The 25,846-nt window shown below is 40.5% G+C and overlaps 1 protein-coding gene and 1 long non-coding RNA gene across 2 annotated transcripts in view; one reads left to right on the forward strand and one right to left on the reverse strand.

Annotated features, from left to right (window-relative positions):
* LOC148686213 (uncharacterized) overlaps nucleotides 1–3,722 on the reverse strand; it is a 47,930-nt gene extending 44,208 nt beyond the window's left edge. The window contains exon 1 of the long non-coding RNA XR_015948906.1: nucleotides 3,440–3,722. This is a non-coding gene — a long non-coding RNA (uncharacterized LOC148686213). The remainder of the gene's footprint in view (nucleotides 1–3,439) is intronic.
* Nucleotides 3,723–3,862: 140 nt separating this feature from the next.
* Nucleotides 3,863–25,767, forward strand: DDX43 (DEAD-box helicase 43). Its single transcript, XM_035110597.3, has 17 exons — nucleotides 3,863–4,262; nucleotides 6,761–6,816; nucleotides 9,437–9,569; nucleotides 9,909–10,058; nucleotides 11,322–11,403; nucleotides 12,168–12,324; nucleotides 12,411–12,529; nucleotides 13,251–13,361; nucleotides 14,504–14,645; nucleotides 16,022–16,122; nucleotides 17,005–17,092; nucleotides 18,639–18,766; nucleotides 21,430–21,539; nucleotides 22,189–22,327; nucleotides 22,959–23,046; nucleotides 24,601–24,730; nucleotides 25,133–25,767. Exons 1-16 carry the CDS (start codon nucleotides 3,950–3,952, stop codon nucleotides 24,712–24,714), a joined length of 2,031 nt encoding a protein of 676 aa, XP_034966488.1. The 5' UTR covers nucleotides 3,863–3,949; the 3' UTR covers nucleotides 24,715–24,730; nucleotides 25,133–25,767.
* The last annotated feature ends 79 nt before the right edge of the window (nucleotides 25,768–25,846 follow it).

Raw genomic sequence — 25,846 nt, forward strand, 5'->3', positions numbered from 1 at the left:
CTAGCAATGGATTAATTTTGAAATTTGTAGAATATCTAGCCCTTTTTGATCCTATTGAGAATGAACATTTGTGCAGGGTCAAAGATTAAGAAACAATGGTTCACTTCCTAGAAAAAGATATCCAGAATGATCTTATACCGCTTCTAGCAGGTGCTATAAAGCAGAAAATTTTAACACATACAAACAAAGACAAATACTACTCAATAATTCTGGACTGCACACCTGATGTTAGTCATATTGAAGAAATTACAATATTGTGCATTATGTTGATATACGTATATTCCGGCGTATAAGACGACTGGGCGTATAAGACGACCCCCCCAACTTTTCCAGTTAAAATATAGAGTTTGGTATATATTCGCCGTGTAAGACTACCCCTCTTCCACCGCACCGCACACCAAATAAAAATTAAAGAAACATCAGATTTGATTTCAATATGGTAATTTTAATTCAACAGTTTCCCTTTAAAAGCCTTCAAAATCCTCCTGTTCATCATCTTATGTCATAAGTATATCAATGACATATTGTGGTCTATAAGGCAACTTCCTATGCTCCTGTGGGGAGAACCGGGTTTCATTTAAACTTGATGGCCTTTTCTCCACATCCTTTCCTGGGAGAGCTGCCCTTTCACCACCGCTTCTCCCCCCCCCCCTGTTTCGGGGCTCCTTCCACCCACCCAGAAGGCAGCAGAGCAGAGAGACAACAGCCTTCTCCTTGCAGGAAAGCCTTCCCGGGTGGCTGGGCAAGCCGAACGCACCCAGCTCAGCCCCCTCTTCCTCTCTAAAGCAAGAGCACCTTCCACCCACCCAGAAGACAGCACTTGCAGAGGAGAGAGGCAACAGCATTTTCCTTGCAGGAAAGCCTTCCCTTTTGTTCCTGCACGCGGCTTCGGGTGGCTGGGCTGAGCGGGCTATCTTCTCTAGGACTCCTGCTCAGTTCCTTTTAACCCCTAGCAAGCCGAGCACACCCAGCTCAGCTCCCTCTCCCTCTCTAAAGTAGGAGCCGACAGTGCAAGAAAGCTTTCCCTTTTGCTCCCTCCCCCCCTTTTGCTCCCTTTTGTTTGTCAGACGGCTGGGCTGAGCGGGCTATCCTCCTCACTTCAGGCACCCCCGTGTGCCGATGAAGAGGCGCTAATCCAGTCAAAGCCATGAGGGAGCCGTTTGCCCGTGCGTTCGCCCTGCGGAGAGCAGCCCTCTCCCGAGCGCGCGCTTCTTCAGGGACTCCTTTAGGGAAACTGTGCCATGCCCCACGGCCGTTTTTGAGCTCCCCTCACCATATGCGGAGACTGCTGATTCTAGTACCCGGCGTTTAAGACGGCCCCCCAACTTTTGAGACGATTTTCATGGGTCAGGAAGTCGTCTTATACGCCAGTATATACGGTAATAAAAATATCAGATGACATGTCTGAGCCTGAGATTATCATAAGAGAACATTTCTTGGGATTTCTTCAGGCCCCTTTTCCACTAAAGAGGCTACAGGCCCCTTTATGACAGAAACTCTTCTTGGACATCTTAGCAAGTGGGATTACTATTTGAGAATCTGCATGGACAAGGTTGTGATAATGGGAGTACTGTAACATGAAAGGCAAAGAAAATAGCATACAAAATAGAGTCCTAGACATAAACTCGTATGTCTTTTTTGTGCCCTGCAAGGCACACTCTTAAAACTTGGTAGTCAATGACTGATTGATTGATTTCATAAAATTTATACACTGCTTGATTGTATTTCTTAAAAAAAACCCTCAAAGCAGTAAACAAAAAACATATAAGACAATAAAGAAAAAATCACAATCATACCTTAAAACATACAAAAGTTAAAATACTAAAATTAAAATTACTGCTCAGTGTTGTCTGGAAGCAACTAGTTTCTTCAGTTTGGTTCAACAGATCTCTAATTATTTCTCTGCACCAACTCACGAGCTGGCAGATTCTAGTTGTCCATGTATCAGACTTGGGCATGACTACTAAGCCATTGAGCGAAACAAGGTGGGAGTCTCGGATTGATGTTTTGAAACCAATGAAATATCATCTTGGTAGTATATATAATGATTTGAGAGAGATCCTTGATGACACAAACCTAAAAGGTTTATCTGGCGATACTTCTAGAATTGCAGCTAAGGCCCTTGCTGTTGCAATTTGAAAGTTACATGATACAACACCCTTTTTGAAGTCAATATTACAGGCAAGCTACCTACTACACAATAAGTAAGCCAATTTAAATTCAACTACAAGCCAATTGCAAATGACCATAATTACCCTGTGGGCTGCAGGTGTAATCATAGCTGCCAAGTTATCCCTTTTTTAAAGGGAAATTCCCTTATGCTGAATAGGCTTCCTCATGAGAAAAGGGAAAACTTGGCAGCTATGGGTGTAATGCCAGTGAGATTGCAAAAGAGCTAGGAATACTACCAGACTTTGAGACAAAACAAGTTAGAAAAAGAATAAAGAAACACCAATTGAAGTATGAGACCCAAGAGACACCCACAAGATCCAAAGCAGAAATTCAAAGTGGGTTTCTACTATGCTGTCTTAAACATGGCCATACAATCTGTTGAAGAAGAGGTTCCAACAGCTAGGACAATTTAATTCCTTAGTTGGCTTTCCATGTAATATATATAGAGTCTGAAGATGTATTTAAGGCCTGCAATGATTTAGAAAAACCCTTGATGTACAAATAAGACACAAAGATATTGATGCTGAAGATTTGTGCTGTGAACTTACAGGAATAACTTGTAGACTTCCAAAGTCTATGCTGCCATAAGGATTACAGTACTTCTCTTCATACTACAACAAAAACTCATGGATAATGTGTTTCTGTTGCTCTGAGGATTCTTCTCGCACTGCCAGTGTCAGTGGCAAATGGTGAATGCGGTTTCTCAAAGATCAACCTTATAAAAACTTGCATAGGCTGAACAGTATTGCAAAAGAGACCTGGCAACTATACCAACTGAAAATCCTGAAGCACTTGGTGGCAGATTTTGCAAAGGAAAAGTGAGGTGTTGATGTGCCTGAAATTGAAACTTTTGCCAGACTTAACTTTTAACATCACAGTTCACAAGATTATTCACAATTATTTGTGTGCGATCACATTTTCTTTTGCATTTGAAAAAAATAAAATATTGTTGCATTACTTATCCTTGCCATTTAAAATAAACTTAGCAGTTTCACGTTTTTCACCCCCACCCCCAGACATCTCTTTTTTCAAAATTGTAATTAGCAATGGGCTGGGCTGGACTGCGGCAAGTAGCTAGCCTTCCCTGAAGTGCAAAATAGCCTGATAGCAGGATTGGGTAATACTTAAGATTTATGAAGCACACCTACTCGAGATTTACATCCCACTCAACATGAGTAATCCCCACCTTTCCTCCTTTCCGTTGGCGGGATTTTTGCCCAGCACCCACCCAGCACCACAGTTTTTACCTTGTGGAGAAATAAATTACCTCAGCATTGCTTACAAAGCAAAACTCGCGCGGGACGAAAAAGCCGGACCACTCCCTCTTCGAGGCACTTAAGAAGAAGAGGCTTTTCCAACAACTCCCCTCCTCCTGGACCATTTGGTAAGCTGAGGGGAACTGTCCTCCTGTTGTAAGCCAAAAAAAAATGGCTTATCTTCTGAGTTAGCCATTTGGCTTACAACACTCCCAGCGACATTTTGGAGGGAACCGAGCTCCGCTAACCACTAATAAGCCTCCGCCTTAAGCGACGCCCGGTCCACTCGACTGTGAGCCACGAGGGCGCCGGCCCGCGCCGCCCAATCACACGCGAGGAACTCAGAGCGATCCAGCCAATCAGAGCGGCCGCCTGAATCCGGCGGTTTATTGGTGCACGCGGAGAGGCGGGGCGAGCCGACGGTTTGGTCGCGCGAGGGCGGCGTTAGACAACCGCTGCTCGGGTGGCTCCTTCCCTTCCTCTCACCGCAGTACCGTCCCTGTCGGCTCCCCTCTCCCGCCATGTCCGACTGGGAGGCAGAAAGTGAGGATGACGAGGCCCGCCAAGCTCCCGCCAAGCCCTCTGCGGCCGAGTGGCGCCCGGTGACGGCGAGGGCTAGTGGGAAACGTGGCTCCGCGGGAAAAGACGACGAGGAGGAAAGAGGCAGTGGCGGGAGGAAATGGGGTTCGCGGCCGGCGCCTTCCCGCGAGCCGTGGCAGTCGGGGCACTTGGAGTACCGGGCCCGAGGCCCCTTCCGAGGGGCGGGCAAGGAGCGTGCCGGGTCGCCGCCGCTGTGCTTCCACCTGGATAACTCGCTCGTGGGCACCCTCATAGGTAGCGGTCGCTGTCCGTGAGGGGGAACTTCTCTCTTTTGGGGGGGCGGGTGGGGAGAAGCCCTCTCTTTTCCCAAACTTTATATGAAAGTGCAAACACGGGGGGCGCCCTTGCCTCCCTAGCAAAGCAGGTTATTGCTGGGAACAATCCTAAGCGTGGCTTCTGACTCCTGTGTTGTTCAGTGTTGGACTTGACTCCCTTGCTGATTGCAGTAGACGTGTGTTGAATTTGGACGGCCTCCTGGATAATCCTATATAATAATGTCCAAGATGTCCCTGCGTCCAAGCTGTCCCGTGTGTTCCTGGGTCACTGCGCATGTGCCCCAGGGATACAGGGATTGGACAGCAGAGACTGCGCGCGCGCGCACTCTCCCCCCACTCTGCCTCCTCCAACCGCCGCTCCCGCCGGACACCGCCTCACTGCAGGGCACGTCAGGAAAGCGAGGGTGGAGGCCGGCGAAGGCCTCCTCACAACCCTCCCTGGCCGTGAGGAGCGGCGGTTGGAGGAGGCGGGGGGGGAGAGTGCGCGCGTCCTTCCTGTCGGCGGCTGCGGGAGAGAAACGGAGGAGGAGAAAGCAGCGCTTTCTCCTCCTCCGTTCCTGTCCCCCTGCCGCCGACAGCAAGGACAGGTCCCAGGGTTCGGAGAAGCGCTGCGCAAGCGCTTCTCCGAACCCTGGGATGTCTGCTTCCTGTCGGCGGCTGCGGGAGAGGAACGGAGGAGGAGAAAGCAGCGCTTTCTCCTCCTCCGTTCCTGTCCCCCTGCCGCCGACAGCAAGGACAGGTCCCAGGGTTCGGAGAAGCGCTGCGCAAGCGCTTCTCCGAACCCTGGGATGTCTGCTTCCTGTCGGCGGCTGCGGGAGAGGAACGGAGGAGGAGAAAGCAGCGCTTTCTCCTCCTCCGTTCCTGTCCCCCTGCCGCCGACAGCAAGGACAGGTCCCAGGGTTCGGAGAAGCGCTGCGCAAGCGCTTCTCCGAACCCTGGGATGTCTGCTTCCTGTCGGCGGCTGCGGGAGAGAAACGGAGGAGGAGAAAGCAGCGCTTTCTCCTCCTCCGTTCCTGTCCCCCTGCCACCGACAGCAAGGACAGGTCCCAGGGTTCGGAGACGCGCTGCGCAAGCGCTTCTCCGAACCCCAGGATTCTAGCGCCCGTTATTGAACGGGCTGAAAACCACTAGTAAATTGTATAATACCTCATTGTTTATGAGACTCAGTTATATGCCACTTAACGGTGCACACTCTATGTAGAAAAAGTGGCTGGGTAAACAAATAGGCTCCTCTCCCAGAAAATAAATAGCACCCTCTGGCTGTTTTTAAGGTCAACTCAATAAAGCACCCTATGAATTCATGAGTGTATGCCTTTTGCTTGCTACATTTGTAGAGTTTTTCTGCTAGTGCAGAGGTGGAGGTGTATGTTGTTTGTGCACTATGATAGAGGAAAGGGCCAGGGAGGGAAGATAGATTTACTAGCTAAAAAGTGATTAAGACCACAGTCCTAACCCCACTTACCTGGGAGAAAGGCCCCATGAATTCAGTAGGACTTAGTTCTGAGTAGACCCACTGTTGGATTTGCACTGTAAGGCTGCAAATGTGTACATACTTACAGTACTTGGGAATAAGTAATTGAACTCGGTGGATCTTGAGTCTGAGTAGACATGAAAAGGATTGCACTGTTAAGGATGTCCAGAAATAAGAACTTTATAGTGTTGAAAAGAACTGTCAGGGGTCCTTTACCTTTACTATGGTGTACAGTACTTAGTTTCTCTTTAAAAGAGAAAGAGAGCTGACTTTATAGTCATTAGCACTTCTGCAACATAACTGATGTCAAATCTGAATGAACTGTCACTGGAGATAGAGAAATGGAAAGGAAACTCATGCCTGCAATTCCCTGTTCAAAATGGTGTAGCCCTAATATTTTCCTTTCATGAATTGGGTGCCAAAGAAAAAGAAAAAGCAGCAGAATTCTGTTCATTGTAGGCATTGAACAGTAAGCCTAAGAAATGCATATGTCTCAAGGCCCAAAAGAGGATTGACAGAGGGAGGCGGTCAAAGGTACAGAGAGTCTAAGGGACCTCCATCTGTTTTAGCCACATGTAAAAATCCCTTTCTGTAATTGAGTTGCATCCAAATCTCTAATACTATATGATCATGTTTACAAAATTTGGTACAGTATTCTTGAAATGGTTTAGCTTTGTACATAGGGAAAGGCGTGTTCACTGAAATATGTCAAAGTTGCATAAATATTATCACTATTATACTGGTGTTCTTATAGGGATAGGAATTGTTCATCTGGGGGAAACCTAAGAATTGCTCAGCTTCACTTCTGAGTGTTTTTATTTTAAAATTTGTACCCTCTTTAGATGCCTCCAGATACTTCCCTTTGGCTTCTTTACTTGTGATAGAAATAATGTTTGCATTTTGCCAGTAGCAGTATGCATTGTTCTTTTTTGAAAACATTTAGCTAAAATTGGAATGTTGCCAAATGTATTTTAATTTTGCAACAGGTCGAAGTGGAAGTAAAATAAAAGAGCTTCAGGAATCATCAGGTTGTAAAATACAGGTGAGGCACTAATATTTCTTTTTTAAAAATGTGTTTTAAAAAACCCAGTCTTTACTCAAAAGACTGGTTGTTGCATTGCAAAATAGCTGCAAAATAGTGGGGTCATGTGTATATTTGTGATCACAAAGCAATTAACAAAGGAATTGGGGAGAAAATGTCTAGTGTGTTGTACTTTATGTACTTGAGTCAGTTTAGTGGTGCTTAAAGATAAAGGGTCAAGGGACCCCTGACCATTAGGTCCAGTCATGGACGACTCTGGGGTTGCGGTGCTCATCTCGCTTTACTGGCCGAGGGAGCTGGCGTACAGCTTCCGGGTCATGTGGCCAGCATGATTAAGCCGCTTCTGGTGAACCAGAGCAGCGCACGGAAATGCCGTTTACCTTCCCACCTACCGATATTTATCTACTTGCACTTTGATGTGCTTTTGAACTGCTGGTGATTAACTGAACTTAAATTGGGGGGGGGGGGTGCTGCTATACTGTTTTTAAACCCCAAGCATTTCCCCAAAACAAGTAAAACCTCAGTACTACAGTGGAACCTCGGTTTATGAATTTTCGGTTTATGAACGCCGCGGACCTATCTGGAACGGATTAATTCATTTTCCATTACTTTCAATGGGAAAGTTCGCTTCAGTTTATGAACGCTTCAGTTTATGAACAGACTTCCGGAACCAATTACACCCATGCTTCAGTTTATGAACATTTCAGTTTAAGTACTCCGCGGACCCGTCTGGAACGGATTAATCCACTTTCCATTACTTTCAATGGGAAAGTTTGCTTCAGTTTATGAACGCTTCAGTTTAAGTACTCCGCAGACTGTCTGGAATGGATTAATCCACTTTCCATTACTTTCAATGGGAAAGTTCGCTTCAGTTTATGAACGCTTCAGTTTATGAACAGACTTCCGGAACCAATTGTGTTCATAAACTGAGGTACCACTGTATTTATGATTGTACTGTACATTATGTTAGTGTAACATTTGGTATGCATCATCAAAAACACATGGATTGTGCCAGCAGATGGGTAACGAGTGACTTCCAATGAAGAACAAAGGTCCTGTTGAAAACCACTGTGACTATTGGCCAATGATGCAGATTTTCTAGAAAATTTACCAGAGTCCTAAATCTATTTTGTTTTTATTTAGGCCACAGTTCTGTACCAGCTTCCCTGGGAGCAAGCCCCACTAAACTCAATGAGACTTGCTTCTGAATCAAATTACACTGGCAGCTTGTTAGAAATATATTAATAAACATTATTAAAATAGTCTATTAATTTAACATACTCTATAAATAGCTTAGAAGTTTTTCCTACAGCTAAGGATTTTCAACTGAAAGTATTTAATAATGAAAAAATAAAGCAAACATAATGTAGATGGATACATTATTTGTATTGGTTCAAAAATTATATCCAATATTAGTAATGTTTGGAGTAGACCCACTTAAATTAATAGGCATAGCTAACTTTGATATATTTCAGTGGATCAAGTTTGAGTAGAAATTGGATGCAGCTCACAGCTTTTTTTTACTAGAGTATTTGAAAATATTTTAAGAGATGACAAATCAATAGCACACTCTCACCTTATATTGTTTGGATTTTAAAGAAAGGGCTGAATATGAGGTATAAAATATTTCCTGGGTATATACCGTTTTCCATATCTTATGTACACTTCAGTTAATACATTGAATGAGAACATAGTCATATCTTCTGGCCCTGTCTTCTGTGGAAGAAGTGAGTGGATTCTTCATGGATCCAGATGTGTGTGTACATGCGTGTGCACACATGTTTGTAATTACAAATTCCGGTTGTACCATGGTTCCTAATCCCATACTACCTATCCATGTGTAGATTGCTCACACATAAGACTAAATGTGGTTTAGTGCTATATGCACAAGCTGGAGTGAGTCCCAACTTGCTTCCTTTCCTGTGTGGCCAGAACTGGACTTTGGCATCATTTAGTTTTGCCTTCTCCTAATCTTGGATTGTTATTGCAGTTTCAGAAGAAGTGATATTTTCTGTAGCTTAGTTGTTAAACTAAACCAGACTTGGTTATAAACTGCAATCTCTGGTTCACAAGCAAAGATGATCTGAGAAGAAACTGAAACTTAATGCCACCAAAGTCATCCCAGTCATGTGGTATGGTGTGTGTATGTGAGTTTCACTTGGGCTCATTCATATGACACTGTGATTTAGTACTATATGTAAACTGGCCACAGAGTGTTCTCACTTTTTTCTGGCTGCACAGAGGTTAGTGCCAGCTGGTGCAGAAAGGGTGGGGGCAGTAATGACAATCCTGCTGTCCCCACACCTTGATAGAATGTATGGACGAAATATGAGAAGACTGCTTTAATTTTCTGAGAAAAAAATGTAAAAGACACTGTCTAAGGTACTAGACTCCTATCTATTATATTACTTTTTCTTATTGTAATGAAGCAAGGCATATTTAGAAATGGAAAACTTTCAACCTGATATATTGCTTCTGACTGCAAGATATCCAAGTGGTTTAGGAAATATTACTTGTACTTATCAAATAACTTTTTAGTGCCCAGAAAGACAATTTTAGAGCGGTATATTACAGCAATCTAATATCTGATTCTTCTACTAAGTAAAATACTTACATTTAGGTTGTAAAGGGCAATTATGAAGCTGAAATAAAGATATTTGGTGGTAATGATAAGCAAACGAAAGCCAAAATGATGATTGATGATCTTATTGAGAGGTGCAGCCAAAGCAATGCCGGAGAAAGGTATGTTAAAGGTAAGAATTTAAAACTTGATATGTAAGCTTTCTCTGCAGACTGATCTACTTTTATAAAACCCAAATTAGAGTTATCCACTCTGTTGAAGAGACATTTATAAACTGAAAGCTAGGAGGGGGTGTAGGAATAGCCAGAGGAGTTCATAAAGCTGCCCTTGTGATGCATCCAAAAATAAAACATGGTGTTGGTTCACATAGTTTGTCTTTATATCGCAGTGAAATGAAACAGTTCTGTGGTTCATAATTAAACTTTTTATCTGAATTCCCAAGAACTAATTTAAGCTGCATAATCTGATATAAAATGTTTAACCAAATCAGAATCTAATTTTGTTTTAACAGATTGCTTTAAACACCAAGATTTTGGAACGACTCGTTATGAAGAAAGTCGTTCCGGTGCTTTGAAGTCGGGATACAGTAATCCAAAGCAATCCATTAACTGGGCCTCCCTTCGAGAAAATAAAGCTAAATATGAAGCTATGAAGTGGGCTGGTTAGTGTAACCTATTTTTTAAAGGAATTGTAGGTGGTCATCCTTCAATATAAATGCTTTATTAGCTGTGAAAATAATCTACTTTGATACGTAAAAATTTCTAAGACATACTGAGAACATTTGATCATCTATTAATTTTGTCATATTTATTTTTAAAAACTGCCTGGTATGTGGTCACTGTTGAACGCAAAAATCAGATAAGATCTGGTGTAAAGGCCATAGTGTTAGTGCAGTATTTTAAGTGTCATATCACACTGAGGTTGCACCTTGGTACAAAAAAAGGCTTTTAATTAGATGTAAAAGGTTGTGTTAACACAATATACTATATTGACCACATTTCATGCACTAATTTAATGCCACTACAAAACATGGGTGCCAGGCTCCATAGGCATACTTAACCACAGAGTTAGGCATAGAATACATGCACAAGTCTACAGCACTATAGGGCATACCAGTCGTGCACACTAATGTGATTGGTCACTCAGGCAGACCCTGGACAGATGTACTGTTCTCATGTTATAAGGATCACTGCAAGACATTTTGACTCATGAGTCAAATTGAAGAAGTGTGCATGCACACGAAAGCTCATACCAAAATATAAACTTAGTTGGTCTTTAAGGTGCTACTGAAGGAATTTTTTTATTTTGCTTCGACTCAGACCAACACGGCTACCTACCTGTGAGTCAAATTGAGTCACTTCTGACTCTTGAGTCAGAAGTAACAGTGAAACCAGGGTACTGAATTCAAAATGTCTTGCTGTGCCTGTAGAGATTTTAAAATTAATCCTTGAATATAAAGCTGGGGAGAAGTAGTATCTTGTTATACAAGACTGCCCATCATCCAAATCTCAGTTTGTACCTACTGACTGTGGTACAAACTTTTTAAAAAGAAAGCTCAAAATTTGTTATTGTGGTTGGGTGTTTTTCTTTTCTTTTTTGATCTATTGAAACTTTGTGAATATGGAAAAATGAATTTCCATACTTAAGGTATGGTTTCTAGTAAACGAAAAGTGTTCAAGGGCTTATTGATAGCCCTTCTTTTGGTGATAAATATATTTGGTGTAGTTTCTTATCGGCATTTCTTTGCAAGCCATGTTCAATTGTGTGTCGGCTCAATAGAGCTACCTGTAAAAATGAGGCATAGGCTGGCATGGGAATAGAGTTCAGGGTTGTTTTTTAATGAAGATGGTGTTCTTTTCTATTCTTAGTAGTTTGAGAAGCAACTTTTTAAAATAACAACCCATTTTCCCTTTAATTTTATTAGATTTGCCTCCAATTGAAAAATGTTTTTACAAAGAATCTCTAAAGGTTGCTTCAATGTCACAAGAAGAAGCTGATAGGTGGAGGTAATAATTTAAATTGGAAAGTTGTATGGCCTATTGGAAAGTTGGGTTGCTTTTTAAATGGATTATAGTTTTAAGAAGGTGAAGACAATGTCTGCAAAGTAGTAGGTAATATTGTACTGAGTTTAGATGCACACCATAAGACTAGGCTGTGTACATATTTCACACAGGATAGGTCTTACATGCCTTTTTTATTGGGGTAGGATTGAAGTGCAGAAGCTCATTGTATACCTTGTAAGGTTTGAAAGCTGATGCCATCAGTCATGGAACCTTTCCAGAGGTATGCACTTTAAAATGTCTTACGTTAATGAAACATACACGTTTGAAAATGCATCTATAATCAGAGAACCTGGTTTGATTGCAGCTCTTGGGCAAGTATACATTCACTACAAACCCTGGCTTTCTATTACATAATAGTTTGAAAGAACCTTAATTATTCTTTAATCATGTTTATGATTTGCACTAAATCAAAAAACTCATTGCATGCAGTGGAACTTAGTTGTCATCATAGCTTCTGTTGGCAAAAGTCACGTTTTGTTTTTAATAGCAGCCTCTGCCACTGGCTTTGATTATGTTTAATAATAAATTATGCATAATAATGTTAAGCAACTTTCATCTAGTCTTTGGCATCAGCTAATTATGGAAATGATGACAAAGTGGAAACTACATGGGTTTTTGCTCTAGATATTTTGTACTTTGTCTGGAATGGATAAATAAACCATTTTGTTTGCTAGCAGTATAATATTATCTCTTGATGTCTTTTAAAGAAAAGAAAATAATAATATCACATGTGATGACCTGAAAGATAATGAAAAGCGTCACATTCCCAATCCTATTTGTATATTTGAAGATGCCTTTATGCATTATCCTGACATTATGGCAAATATAAAGAAAGTTGGCTTTCAGAAGCCTACCCCAATTCAGGTATTTTAGTTTTCTTTATTTCTGAATAGTGTAGAAACTGCTGTTTAACTAGTTGCCCCTATGTAGTAATATACTGTTTATTTCAGTCACAGGCTTGGCCAATAATACTTCAAGGATTTGATCTCATTGGAATAGCGCAGACTGGTACTGGAAAGACGTTGGCTTATCTAATGCCTGGGTTCATTCACTTGGATTTGCAGCCAATGTAAGAAATAATTGGAATAAAATTTGATTTATTCTGTGCCTGGTGGGTTATTTTTGTTAACCAAGTTGTTGTTGTTTAGTCGTTTAGTCGTGTCCGACTCTTCGTGACCCCATGGACCATAGCACACCAGGCACTCCTGTCTTGCACTGCCTCCCGCAGTTTGGTCAAACTCATGTTAGTAGCTTCGAGAATACTGTCCAACCCTCTTGTCCTCTGTCATCCTCTTCTCCTAGTGCCCTCAATCTTTCCCAACATCAGGGTCTTTTCCAGGGAGTCTTCTCTTCTCATGAGGTGGCCAAAGTATTGGAGCCTCAGCTTCACAATCTGTCCTTCCAGTGAGCACTCAGGGCTGATTTCCTTCAGAATGGATAGGTTTGATCTTCTTGCAGTCCATGGGACTCTCAAGAGTCTCCTCCAGCACCATAATTCAAAAGCATCAATTATTCGGCGATCAGCCTTCTTTATGGTCCAGCTCTCACTTCCATACATCACTACTGGGAAAACCGTAGCTTTAACTATAAGCTTTTGAACTTACTTCCAGGTAATTATGCTTTGAAATGTGGCCTTAATTAATTCCAACCAAAGTTAAATGATACTTGTATGCAACCCAAACAGCATAGTTAGCCTGTTTGCTAAGTTGTCCTCTGTTCTCTTCTTAAAGTATTGCCTTTTGTATTTTTATGTATAACTGCTATCTAAACAAGGTTGTATTTTCTTACAGACCTAGAGAAAAACGTGGTGGACCAGGTATGTTGGTTCTCACTCCCACTCGAGAACTGGCTCTTCAAGTTGAGGCAGAGTGCTCAAAATATTCCTATAAAGGAATTAAAAGGTAATATTTACATCATCTTCATTACTTTGGCAGTGGTACTGTAATGTGTCACAATATCTGTGAAACACGCCACTGTGAAACACTTCAAGTAGTATTTTTATGTTTACAGTCTTTTGATGGAATTATTAGGATTTAACATCTACAAATTCCCAATAGTATGTCAAATACTATATGGATTGCAGTAGAGATTATAATTTCTATCTAAAATTTTAGTCTTCAACTGCCAGCTTTCTTATGATCATGTTTAAAACTTTCATATCTACATCTGACTAAAATAAGCATTCCTAGGTCCCTCTAGATGTTTAGGAGAAACATCAACATTCTAGTTCAATAACGACATATATTTAAACAACTTTCTCAGCATTTTTAAAGAGTTCAAATTCTATTCTTGCTACTAAAACAGGACAATCCCACAGTAATCAAGAGGGCAGCTGCCACTTACCAAGAGGGTCAAAATGCCTGGTGCATGTGCAGCAGTGGAGCCAATCCAGTACTCCTGCTGCTTCACCCATCTGCACTGGGTTCCCTGCACCTTTCCCTCTCAGTAAGCAGAAGTGATGCTCAGCATCAGAAAGACAGGCAACTCTGCCCTGCCTGCCCTACCCCACAACCTGCTGGTGAGACAGTCAAAACCCTGGCCAGGCCATGGCAAGAAATAATGCTGCAGTGCAGCCACTGCTGCATCTGCAGTCCTGTTCCTCTCTGTGGTTGGGGTGGAAAGTGGGAGGCCAGGCATATCACTGTGCCAGCCTGAACCTGGTGCAGTAGTGAAGCTCAGTATTGTGAAGTGAGAGCAGAGGGGACTAGGTTGGGATCCAGAAGACCAGCCCCTCCTCCAGAACACTCTTATTCTGTTGTACAAACTTGGCAGATGAGAATCCCACTGGCAGTACTTCGCCCAGCTTCACATTCAGCAGGCACATCAGGGAACTCTGCACCAGCAGGATGATGCCATCAGACTACACAGGGTGTTCCTCTGCCTAAGCCAACTCTCCAGTCCAGCACAAAGAGGATTTGGACTGCAACCAAATCTACATGAAAAAATAAATCATGCAGGGTATTTAATGTATTCAATGTAAACATTTAAAATGACCATATAGTTTTAATTTAAAACAGCTAAATATTGGATAAACTCTCTCTAGCATTTGCATATATGGTGGCGGAGACCGGAAGGGGCAGATCAGCCTGGTTACCAAAGGTGTGGACATTGTTATAGCTACGCCAGGTAGATTGAATGACCTCCAAATGAACAACTTCATAAATCTGAGGAGCATAACATACCTGGCAAGTAGTCAAAATGTTGTATTAAATTGGGAGTAATGTGCAAGTATAACCTGCAAGAAAATATTGCAATAGGGAACTTTCATGCTTTCTTCCAGAATACTCCATTCTGTTCCTGCTAACCACTGTCATCATACCTCCAACAGTTAGCATTGCATGGCAAGTGACCAAATCATAGAATTGTAGAGTTGAAAGGGACTCCAAGGGTCATCTAGTCCAACCTCCTGCAATGTAGGAATTTCAACTAAAGCACCCATGGGAGATGGCCATCCAACTTTTGCTTAAAAACTTCCAAGGAATGAGAGTTCACAACCTCATGAGGGAGACCATTCCACTAGGGGCGCGGGTAGTGCTGTGGTCTAAACCACTGAGCCTCTTGGGGTTCCTGATCGGAAGGTCGGTGATTCAAATCCACGCGACGGGGTGAGCTGATGCTCTATCCCAGCTTCTGCCAACCTAGCAGTTTGAAAGCATAGCAGTGCAAGTAGATAAATAGGTACAGCTGCAGCGGGAAGGTACGCAGTGTTTCCATGCACTCATCATGGTTTCATTGCACCAGAAGCAGTTTAGTCATGTTGGCCACTTGACCCGGAAAGCTGTCTGCGGAGAAATGCAAGATGAGCGCCACGACCCCATAGTCGCCTTTGACTGGGCTTAACTGTCCAGGGGTCCAGGGGTGTTAAAAAAAATAGAAGGACAGGGCTATTAGTAATGCTAAAGAAGAATTCAGAATGTCTGGTAATATTTTAGTCACAATATGAACAAATGGTATAAAGGTCCTTTTATTTTATTTTTTATTTAATACAAATGAATATGTTTTTCACATCAGGTGATTTTCAATTGGAAGATGTCTTTGAACATCAAATTTTGTTAAGTAATCACATAATTGTTCCTTTAGGTGTCCTTCAACAGGATCTACCACAACCATCCATTGGTGCATGAGTAGAAAGTTATCGCATATATGGGGAGGTGAGAGGGGAGGGAGTTGGAAAACGGTTGTGTAAATGGGCGCCCAAGGGCACAGTTTTGGCTCACAGCCTTTGTTACATTGTAAGCATGCAACATCTTCTAAAACAAGTATGTCTAGTTCATATATTGCGTTACTATGTCTAATTCTGCATTATTCACAGTGCAACTGGAAACTTCCTTAGGGATACATATTTTATCTATGTTATCTCTTGTAGAACAATCCCAGAAAGGAGTTAGGTAGATTTTGAGTCAAAGTAGAGGTATTGTGTTAGGTAAGCCAAAGGACATAGCGATGAGAGTATACATGTAAAATGAACTTGTTCATGCTCTGCAGATAATAGTTTAGAAATTTAGTGGTTTTGGCATGGAGTTTCAGAAAGCCAACAGTTTATAACTATTGTTTTTCACAGGTGTTGGATGAAGCTGATAGAATGCTAGATATGGGTTTTGAGCCTCAAATAATGAAGATTTTATTAGACATACGCCCTGATAGGCAAACAGTTATGACCAGGTATGTGTGCCTTTTTAGTGGTTCATGGCTTCATCTGAAGATGTTTTAATGGAAAATATGGTATCTGGATGCTACATCCTAAAGTTGTTTTATGTGAAATATTGTTTTATTACATTTGCATACCACCTTTTCGTCCATGTAGCTCAAGGTGGTGTACATGTTTCTCCTCCACATTTAATCCTCACAACAAGCCTGTGAGGTAGGATAGGTGGAGAGTGTGTGACTGCAAGGTCACCCAGTGAGCTTCATGACTGAGTGGGGATTCAACCCCATGTCATCTTCCAGCACTCTAACCATTACACCACATGGAAACTCTCATCAATCCAGTGGACTGGTAGAATTCAGGCACCCACAGCTAAGTGGAGCATATAAAACACAGGATTCTTTCTCCATCTGGCCACTCTCCTCTGCCCAAGGTGGAAAGAAGCACTTTGCCAGCCCTGTGGTCAGCACTTTCCAAAGTGCCAAGTGTAGGGCTAGCAACACCCCTTGTATAGCAGTTGTCAAGCACCCATCGGTCTCTCGTGCAAGGGACTTTGACAGGCGGACAGGATAATTCACCTGTCAGTTGTGTGGAATCATAAAAGTATAATGTGATTGACAGTTGAGTGGTCCAACCCACCTGTCAAATTTGCCCCACAAGGCCAATCCTGATAAGGATCTGGTCCATGGAAGCAAAAAGGTTCCCCATTCTGGAATTAAATCAACACCTTTCTAAGAGAAACTTTATTCTTGGGCAACTGAATTCTTTATTTCTTTTGTTGTTGTTCATAGTAGCAAACTATTTGCAACTGCCTTGTTTGTATTTAGGATGGAAACATGAGAATGCAGGACAGTAATAGGATTGAAATACAAAATGACTTTCCTTTTCATTCCTACCAGTGCTACATGGCCAGATGGTGTCCGCCGTCTTGCAAAATCATATTTGAAAGATCCTATGATTGTGTATGTTGGTACTCTTGATCTAGCGGTGAGTTGTTTTCTGTTTTGGGTTTATTACTCCTGTATTATTTTTAATAAGACTGTATAAACTGGACAATGTCTAGTGAACTAGGCTGTATTTATAAAAGATATAGCAACTCAAAATCTAATAATATCTCAGGCTAAAATGAAAATAATAAAATGGAAATCTTAATAATGCAAGAGGTTCAAACAGATTGCAACATTTGTTTCTTTAAAACAATTTTATCACATTCTTCAGCCTAAAAGACTGCCATAATGGCTTGCAAATGTCTCAGCCCTTATTCTTTGCAGTCTAAAAACATGATGGAAAGGGGGATGGGAGGAAAGAGGAAAAACACTGTTTTAGTTCATAATTCCTTTAATAAGCAGCTGGAATGGAAAGATTTCAAGGAGAGGAGGAGCCAAAAGTTCAGGTGAGCTGAAAGGCTCTGTGGCCCCATCTCTGTTCTCTCCTGAAGAGAGATAATTTAAGCTTCCTCTTTCTCATGCACAGAATAAGAGCAGTATTGTCCCTTCCTGTCCACTGGGTAGACCTGGGTAAGCCTGGATGCAACATTTCAACAAAGTGTGTATGTCTAAAATCCAATGCTTATGAGCTGGAACTGATCAATTTCTCAATTTTGAGGGAGGAGTCATGGTAAAATCAACCATGTTATTAGGGATCGTGCATTTTGGGTTTTAGGCATATCCATTTATACCTAAAATGCAATGTGCATAATCCCAAATAAGATGGCTAATTTACCATGACCCCTGCAAAATTGACTGATCCGCTTTCCACAAAACACTGGAATCGGAGAGCTCTGGTAGAATTATTGCCCCTGATTAAAAGCCAGACCTGTCAGTCACAGTGAAGTGCTTCCTCCACCCTCATGGTGTTTTTTCTATATCTGGATCACTGAGGTTATACAAAATGCTTCAGGGTTCCCTGCTCTGTGTGAGTCATGCAGCTTTGTAGAGATGCTTCTTTACCTTGGGAAGTCCAACATCTCTCCAAAGTTTCACCTTGGAATTCAGGATTCTTCCTAGGGGAAAATAGCCCTAGCAAGAGGGTTGTGTGCCTAACTCTCCCCCAGTCATTTAAAGAAAGAGTATTTGAGTGGGAGACTAATCAGACCCACTGAAGCCATTGGATCTGGATTCTCTGGTTTGTGGTTTGCAATCTAAAGTAGTGCTCTGATTTTTTTAAAAGTGAGTTACTTGATTCTTAGTTGTAGGTGTTAAGAACTGTACAGCAGCACCCAATGATTTAGGTGGGATTTATTTTCAAATAAACATGCCACAACAGCCAGTTCTAGTCAAAACTCATGTTCAAAGTCTATATGCATCGTACCTGAATAGTCTTCCCAACATGAAAATTCTGTGATTCTATGTTGAGATTCCTGCATAGCAAGGGGTTGGACTACATGACCTACAGGGTCCCTTCCAACTGTACATTTCCATCTCGGATTCTTTCAGTATTCCTAGCTATAACAAAGTATGTACAATTCTTACTTTATACTTTGACAAAGTTCAAATTACATTCAGGTTTCCTTTGATTAAATTTTGTTTTCCAGGCAGTAAATACAGTGGAACAGAAAATTGTTATTATTCCAGAAGAAGAAAAAAGAGCTTTTACACGTTACTTCATTGACACTATGAAGTCTGAAGACAAAGTCATCATTTTTGTGGGAAAGAAGCTTACGTATGTAGAAATCTAACACGAATATTTGGCTTATTGCCTACATTTGTCATTCACTATTAACCACTAAATATGATTTACAGGTGCCTTAATATTGAGTCAGGCCATTGGTCCGTCTAGCGGCTAGCCCAATATTACCTTATTATGTTAGTTGAGCTCTAGGGCCTACAGCAAAGGTTTTCTCCCATCACCTTTTGTCCGTCTGTTGAAATGGAAATACTAGGGATTAAAGTTTGGGCCTTTGCATAAAAAGCATGTGCTCTTCCAGTCAGTTATGGCCCTTCTTCAGCCAAAATATGGTTTTGATTTTAGATTCTTTAGAATTTTAGATACAAAATTTAAGCTGCATTTATTTTCAGCTCTTAATATTTGGTGATGTGCTCTAATTAATTCCCTTTTCAAGAAGTAGCAGTAGGGCATTGTTTGACCTCTTGGAGGCTGGTTCCATCTTAAGCCATGTTTGGGTGAGGAAGAACCCAAAGACTGACTCAGTTTCTTGAATCAATAGGCAAGGTTATCTCAAGTTCTTAGCTTTCTTTTTCCTTATATGTTCAAGATACGATGCTGCACGTAGCAGCATTTAACAAAAGGGTATGTTACTTTTGTTTACCAGGATGTGTAAGAGTTACCCATAAGAGAAGTTATGTAAAATGTCATATCGTTTATATGACTCTGCTATATGCCACTTAACAGTGAGCTCTATGTCAAAAAAGTGGTTGGGTAAACAAATAGTCTTCTCTCCCAGACCAGAAAACCAGAAGTAGAGCCAGATGCTTTCAAAGCTAAGTGCAGCATGTCAAAACAGCTAAAAAGCATGGGTTTCTTGCAAAAGGTTTTGACCCCTAAGCTGTGCTTGAGGTGACATGAATTTGTTCAGTCACTTCTGGTAGCAAATTCCAGATGCAATGTTCAGTTTCATTGGATGGCCTGGGGTCTTATAATGCATAATATTATATATAATATATAAAAAGGGAGGAGAAGCTATACTAATTTCTTCTACACCACACATCATTTTATACACCTCTATCATGTCCTCCTTTAATCGCCTTTATTCTAAACCAAAAAGCTCCAAAGTTAGTCTTCCCTAATATGCAAGTTGCTCCACCTCAATAATTTACTTCTCTTTTATTTCTTCACGCTTTTGGTTGGATCCAGATTTCAAGTATGACTAAGTTATGACTAACCTTAAGTAAAGGTACCCCTGACCATTAGGTCCAGTCGTGGACGATTCTGGGGTTGCACGCTCATCTCGCTCTATAGGTCAAGGGAGCCAGTGTTTGTCCACAGACAGCTTCCGGGTGATGTGGCCAGCGTAACTAAGCCGCTTCTGGCAAACCAGAGCACAGAAACACTGTCGCTTGACGTGCACTTTGACGTGTTTTCGAAAGTTCCATTAATTTCAAGGGTTCTACTCTTAACATGTTCGGGTTTTTGCTGAGTCAGTAGCATAAAACACCATCAGATTGCTTCTTCACACAATCGAATCTAGGTCAAACTAATCTAGGTCAAACTAATAACATTTGGCAGAAAGCCAAGGTCTGCTTCTACCTTAGCAACAGCGTTTCTATTGGTTGAGGTTCAACACTGAGACTTGTTATCAGTTCAGTATGTGTGTGGTGAGTGTAGGAGAGAAAGTGCTGTATCGGTTGAGAGAGAGAGAGAGAGGAGAGGATTTATTTTGCTTTGCTTTGTATATAGAAACTCTGTTTTTCTTTTATTTTAATAAATCCTGTAAATAGTTTATTCTGCGTCCAGACGTCTAGTCATTTCAGTTACCGCCAGAAGCTTCCGGAAAAACCTGCGCAAACTCTGCTGTGTTCAGGCTGCAGTCACACCTGACACTCAAAAAGTCTAAGATAACATGGGTTAGTGTGGAGCCAACCCATGACTTTTCTTTGTACTGTAATTCCTTACCTAGTCTAAATAGAGCATTCAAATTCTCCCGATAGCAAAGAAATGTCAGAAAATGCTGGTTTTCATCTATTTTCAAATATAAAAAGAGAATAGTTTCAGCATATAATCTCAATAGGACACTTTTTCTTCAAACTCTTTTTGATTGACTCATGTTTCATAATGGGGATAGCAGTACAATTCTTTGGAATAAACACACATAGGATGGTGATATCAATCAAAGAAAGTTGTTTACAACATGATAACTAGTGATATAAGACATAAAGGGTGTGTTACGGTAGGTAGTCTGTTATATTGCTATTGCTGAAATAGTGATATAAGACATAAAGGGTATGTTACGGTAGGTAGTCTGTTATATTGCTATTGCTGAAATTTAACATTTGCAATGGAAATAATTCTTCATATAGAGTTCTTAAGTGACTTTTCAGTCTTTCATCTCTGCATTAGTTCCCTGTCTGTGAAGTGAACATATTTACATCTACCTCATAAGTGCATTTTGGGACACATCTCTATGCTGGTGATTTCTTTCTCTCTTTTTTGTATAAGGAAGCCTGGTAAATGCATACAATGTTTACTCGCTGATCATAAATCCTTTAGCAATAGGACATTAAATGAGTTTCCTTGAACATGTGGAAGGAACAGAGTACCTGACATAGGGTGTAGACTACTTATTTTAGGTACATGCAAATATACGAACCAAATGTATGAACCAAGCAATCCTATGTGTTTTTTTAGTTTTTAACTTTTCTGTTTAGTGCCGATGACCTATCAAGTGATTTTGGTCTTCAGGGAATTCCTGTCCAGTCCTTACATGGCAATAGAGAACAATGTGATCGTGAACAGGCTTTAGACGACTTCAAGAAAGGTAAACTTGTAATTGGTTAGAATCAGTTGTCGCATAACACTAAGCAACCAGTCATAACATATTTGCGGAAGAAGATGCAGTACCACTCGGCAATGATTTTTTTTAAAAAAACTAAGGCCTTGCTGGCTGTGTTTGCACATTAAGCCTCAGGGCAGGTTACAACAAATACATCACTAAAACGGCATAAAACTATGACAAGTTGTTGTGTGACTTATTTCTACATACAAATGTGGCCATTGAAAAGGTTTACCATTGCTGCAACCCAACCATCCTTCTATAAGGATAGCAGAGAAACAGCCAGTGAAATGTTTTCTGACTTTCTATCTTAAAATATTTTGTTGAAAAATAAGGCAATTTTTATTAGTAAGGTGTATTTTCTATAAGGTTGTGGATATTGCACTAAACTTTGGGAAATTTGGAATGTTTACATACTGTGTTTTTGTTTAGTATAATATTGTAAGCTAGTACAAAGAGGAAAAAATGGCATTTCCAAAATAAACGTCCAATCTTATGTATGTGCAGTATGAGTTCAAATATCAAATAAAAAGTTGTTGATTTCTCTACCTAGTTAAAAACTCTTGTCAAATCCCAATTTATATCTTTTTGTGAAGTATCAATATACCGGTATGTCTCACTGTGCTTGTTCTAGGCAGAGTTCGCATACTGATAGCAACTGACTTGGCCTCCCGTGGACTTGATGTGCATGATATCACTCATGTCTTTAATTTTGACTTCCCTCGCAACATTGAAGAGTATGTTCATAGAGTAGGCCGTACTGGACGTGCAGGGTAAGTGGAATATTCTATATATAGTGAATTGAATCTCTGGAATGTGCCACTGTTACTTCTTAAAGGAACACCAGTGTTTTCTCCAGCACATTTTACATAGACAGACAGCCCTGTTTAGGGCAGCTTTTAATGTTTAACAGACTATTGTATTTTAATATTTTGTTGGAAGCCGACCAGAATGGCTGGGGAAACCCAGCCAGATGGGTGGGGTATAAATAATACCGTATTTTCCCGACTAGGTTTTTTCCCTAAAAAATAATGTCCAAAATTTGGGGGTGTCTTATACACAGATCTCTCCCCCTCCCCAATTTTCTTAAATCGGAGTCTATACATGGGGGCGTCTTATAGATGGAAAAATACAGTAATAATTATTATTATTGCTATTATTATTATTCCTCATTTGGGGACATCCTAAAACAATTAGAAACCCGCTATCTTGCTGAGATGCAAGTTGACATTCTACTTCAAAGAAGAAGAAATGAGGTTTAAGCTGCTCACTAGTACTTCATCCTAGGAGTTGCAACAGGGTATTTTGACTATTATTCCTCAGCACAACTCAATAAAATAAATCACTGAACTGCTTTTATTTGAGTTGGCAATCTTGACAGTTTTGCATTTGTTTGTTTTTTAGCCGCACAGGGGAAGCTGTAACCCTTGTGACCAGGAATGACTGGCGGAATGCATCTGAATTGATTGACATTTTGGAAAGAGGAAACCAGGTACAGTAATGTTTATCATACCCACACTAGCAATTAGCCCTCTCCCTGACTTTCCCCCCAGACTTGAGGTGTGTCTCAAAAGCTCTTCAATAAGAAAATGTTTTTAAGGTATTGAAACTTTGTTCTTAATATTTACTTGCTGTTTAAGATTTGTACCATGTCTTCATGCATATAGCCTCAAGTGGCTTACAATGCAAAAAAAAAAAAAAACCCACCAGAAAAGCCACTGTTAACAAGGTGGTTTATGGAAACCAATTCAAACATAAAAAACAGCAAAAGGAAATAAAAATCACAAGTACAGGTATGGAAAAACAACTGACTTCAGCTGGAATCAAGAGATAATAACTAATGGTAGTTTAAGTTCTAATAATACAGATTGTGTATTTGAATATATTTATTTCTGGATGTAATGGTAGTATCTTGTAAAAAGAAATGCATGCATACTTAATGTCTGGGTGCATGTCTTTGTATTATGGATGTGAGAGAAATGGCTTATAAGATGACATCCACCACTTAGGTCTCTGGTAATTTAAACTAACTTTGTAAAGCACTTTGCATAGCAAAAGTTTGTGCTTTGTACCTTTCTCATCAGTAAGAACTTGAATGGGGGAAATGTGATGCATTCCAAGAAATTTGCAGTGATAGGTAGACTTTATGCAAAACGGACATCACCTGCCAACATACCAGAGTTTAATGAAATGCAAACTAAATGGGAAGCTACAAAAGACCTATTAAGCATTACACTTATAACTATCTTGCTGTAATAATATCCCAGTACAGTGGTACCTCGGTTTACGAACTTAATCCGTTCCAGATGTCCATTCATAAATGAAAACTATTCTTAAACCGAGGTGTGCTTTCCCTAATGAGGCCTCCCACCGCCAGTGCCCTTTCACCATTCGGATTCTGTTTTTAGACCGAGATAAAGTCGGTCGGGTGGCGCTGTGGGTTAAACCACAGAGCCTAGGGCTTGCCGATCAGAAAGTCGGCGGTTCGAATCACCGCAACGGGGTGAGCTCCCATTGTTCAGTCCCAGCTCCTGCCCACCTAGCAGTTCGAAAGCACGTCAAAGTGCAAGTAGATAAATAGGTACCGCTTCAGCGGAAAGGTAAATGGCATTTCCGTGCGCTGCTTTGGTTTTGCCAGAAGCTGTTTAGTCATGCTGGCCACATGACCCGGAAAATGCCGGCTCCCTCGGCCAGTAAAGTGAGATGAGCGCCGCAACTCCAGAGTCGGTCGCAACTGGACTTATTTGTCAGGGGTCCTTTAGCTTTTTAAAAAAATTCTCAAACCAGGACACTATTTCCGATTTTGTAGAGTTTGTACCGTAAACCAAATCGTTCTTAAACCAGACTCTTCTTAAACCAAGGTACCACTGTACTGTGTATTTAGTAGTTATAAAACTTATGGAAGGGGGAAATCTAATTTGATATGATACAAAGAATGAATATTAGCCTTTTTCAGTGTACTTAGATAAAATATTTAATTCATGGAACAATAAATATTGAAGTCAGCTGTATGAAAGTATTGACTCCATAATTTTCTAATTATCAGGTAATTCCCGAAGAACTTATTTCAATGGCTGAAAGATACAAGCAGTTTCAGTTGAAAAAAGAAATGGAGAAAGATATGGGGAGGCCACGTGGGAGATCTCGAAGGGGTTTTTAATCCATACTTGAACACAGTGAGTGTCTACTAAAATGTTAGCAATAATTTTAAGTAGAATGCCGTATTCCTCCAGCTTTATGCACACTTAAAACATAACTTAAAAACCTGGTTGTCTTGAAATTGCACCATTTATAGGAATGTGCATTTCCAGATTTGGAAAAAAAAATGCTTATTAGAAAATTGAAACAATACTTTTTTATATAGCTGTCATGAGATATATAGCAGTCTTCTGAGCAAAGCCTGCTCTGAATATACATAACATAGTAATCATACTGAAGTTGGTTGGTCTAGTCTGGGTCTGGGTCTGGCTAGTGCCTAGGGATTTCAAATCATGGAGCTTTATGTATATTAATAATAATAGGACTTCTTTGAAGTTTTATTGGCTTATGGTACATTGATTACATCTTCTCATCTTCAGGGAGGAAACCTTGTACATAAAGCAGTAATTGTCAACTTTGAAGTTTTTGTCTGCTCATGAGTACCAACATCTTGATCAATGGAGTTCAGAAATACTGGAAATTATGCTGGCTTGTAATTATTTTCAAATTCTATCTATTCACTGTAATGTATTCTAATGCAGTGCTGTGATAAATATTATTTTGTTAAGTTTCAGTTTTGATACATTTTGGTTGAGAGTAATAACTTAATACTTTAAGTTATAGCAGAGCATGTTCATTCTTGTTTTGTAGCTTATAGTAGTTTTGTTAGATGGAAGAACTGCACTTCACAGAATAATGTTGATAAAAGTTCTTATTTACAAGGAAAAGTAACAATGAGGCAAACGGATCTTCCCCTCTCCATCTTAAATTTAAAATTAGCCCGATTCTGTGGGTTTGTGTACTGCATCTTTTTTATTGGTAAGATGTAGTGTATTGACATATTTGTATGCATAGTGAGTCCCACCTGTAAAGTAATAGTGGGTCTCTAAATGACAATGGTAGAATACTGTAATTTTATGAGAACTTTATGCATTAACATTTTGCTTCCAAGATCTTCTCTTTACTTTCACCAAAGACTAGTTTTAAGAGAATAAAGGATTAGTGTTTTCATGGATCTATAGTTGTTATGTTTATACTTGCTAAATAAAAGCTTTTTAAACATGTATCATTTTCATATAGAATGTTCCAGAACT

This window comes from Zootoca vivipara, chromosome 3 (genome assembly GCF_965207765.1).
Source record: "Zootoca vivipara chromosome 3, rZooViv2.hap1.1, whole genome shotgun sequence".
In the NCBI taxonomy this organism is placed as follows: Eukaryota; Metazoa; Chordata; class Lepidosauria; order Squamata; family Lacertidae; genus Zootoca; species Zootoca vivipara.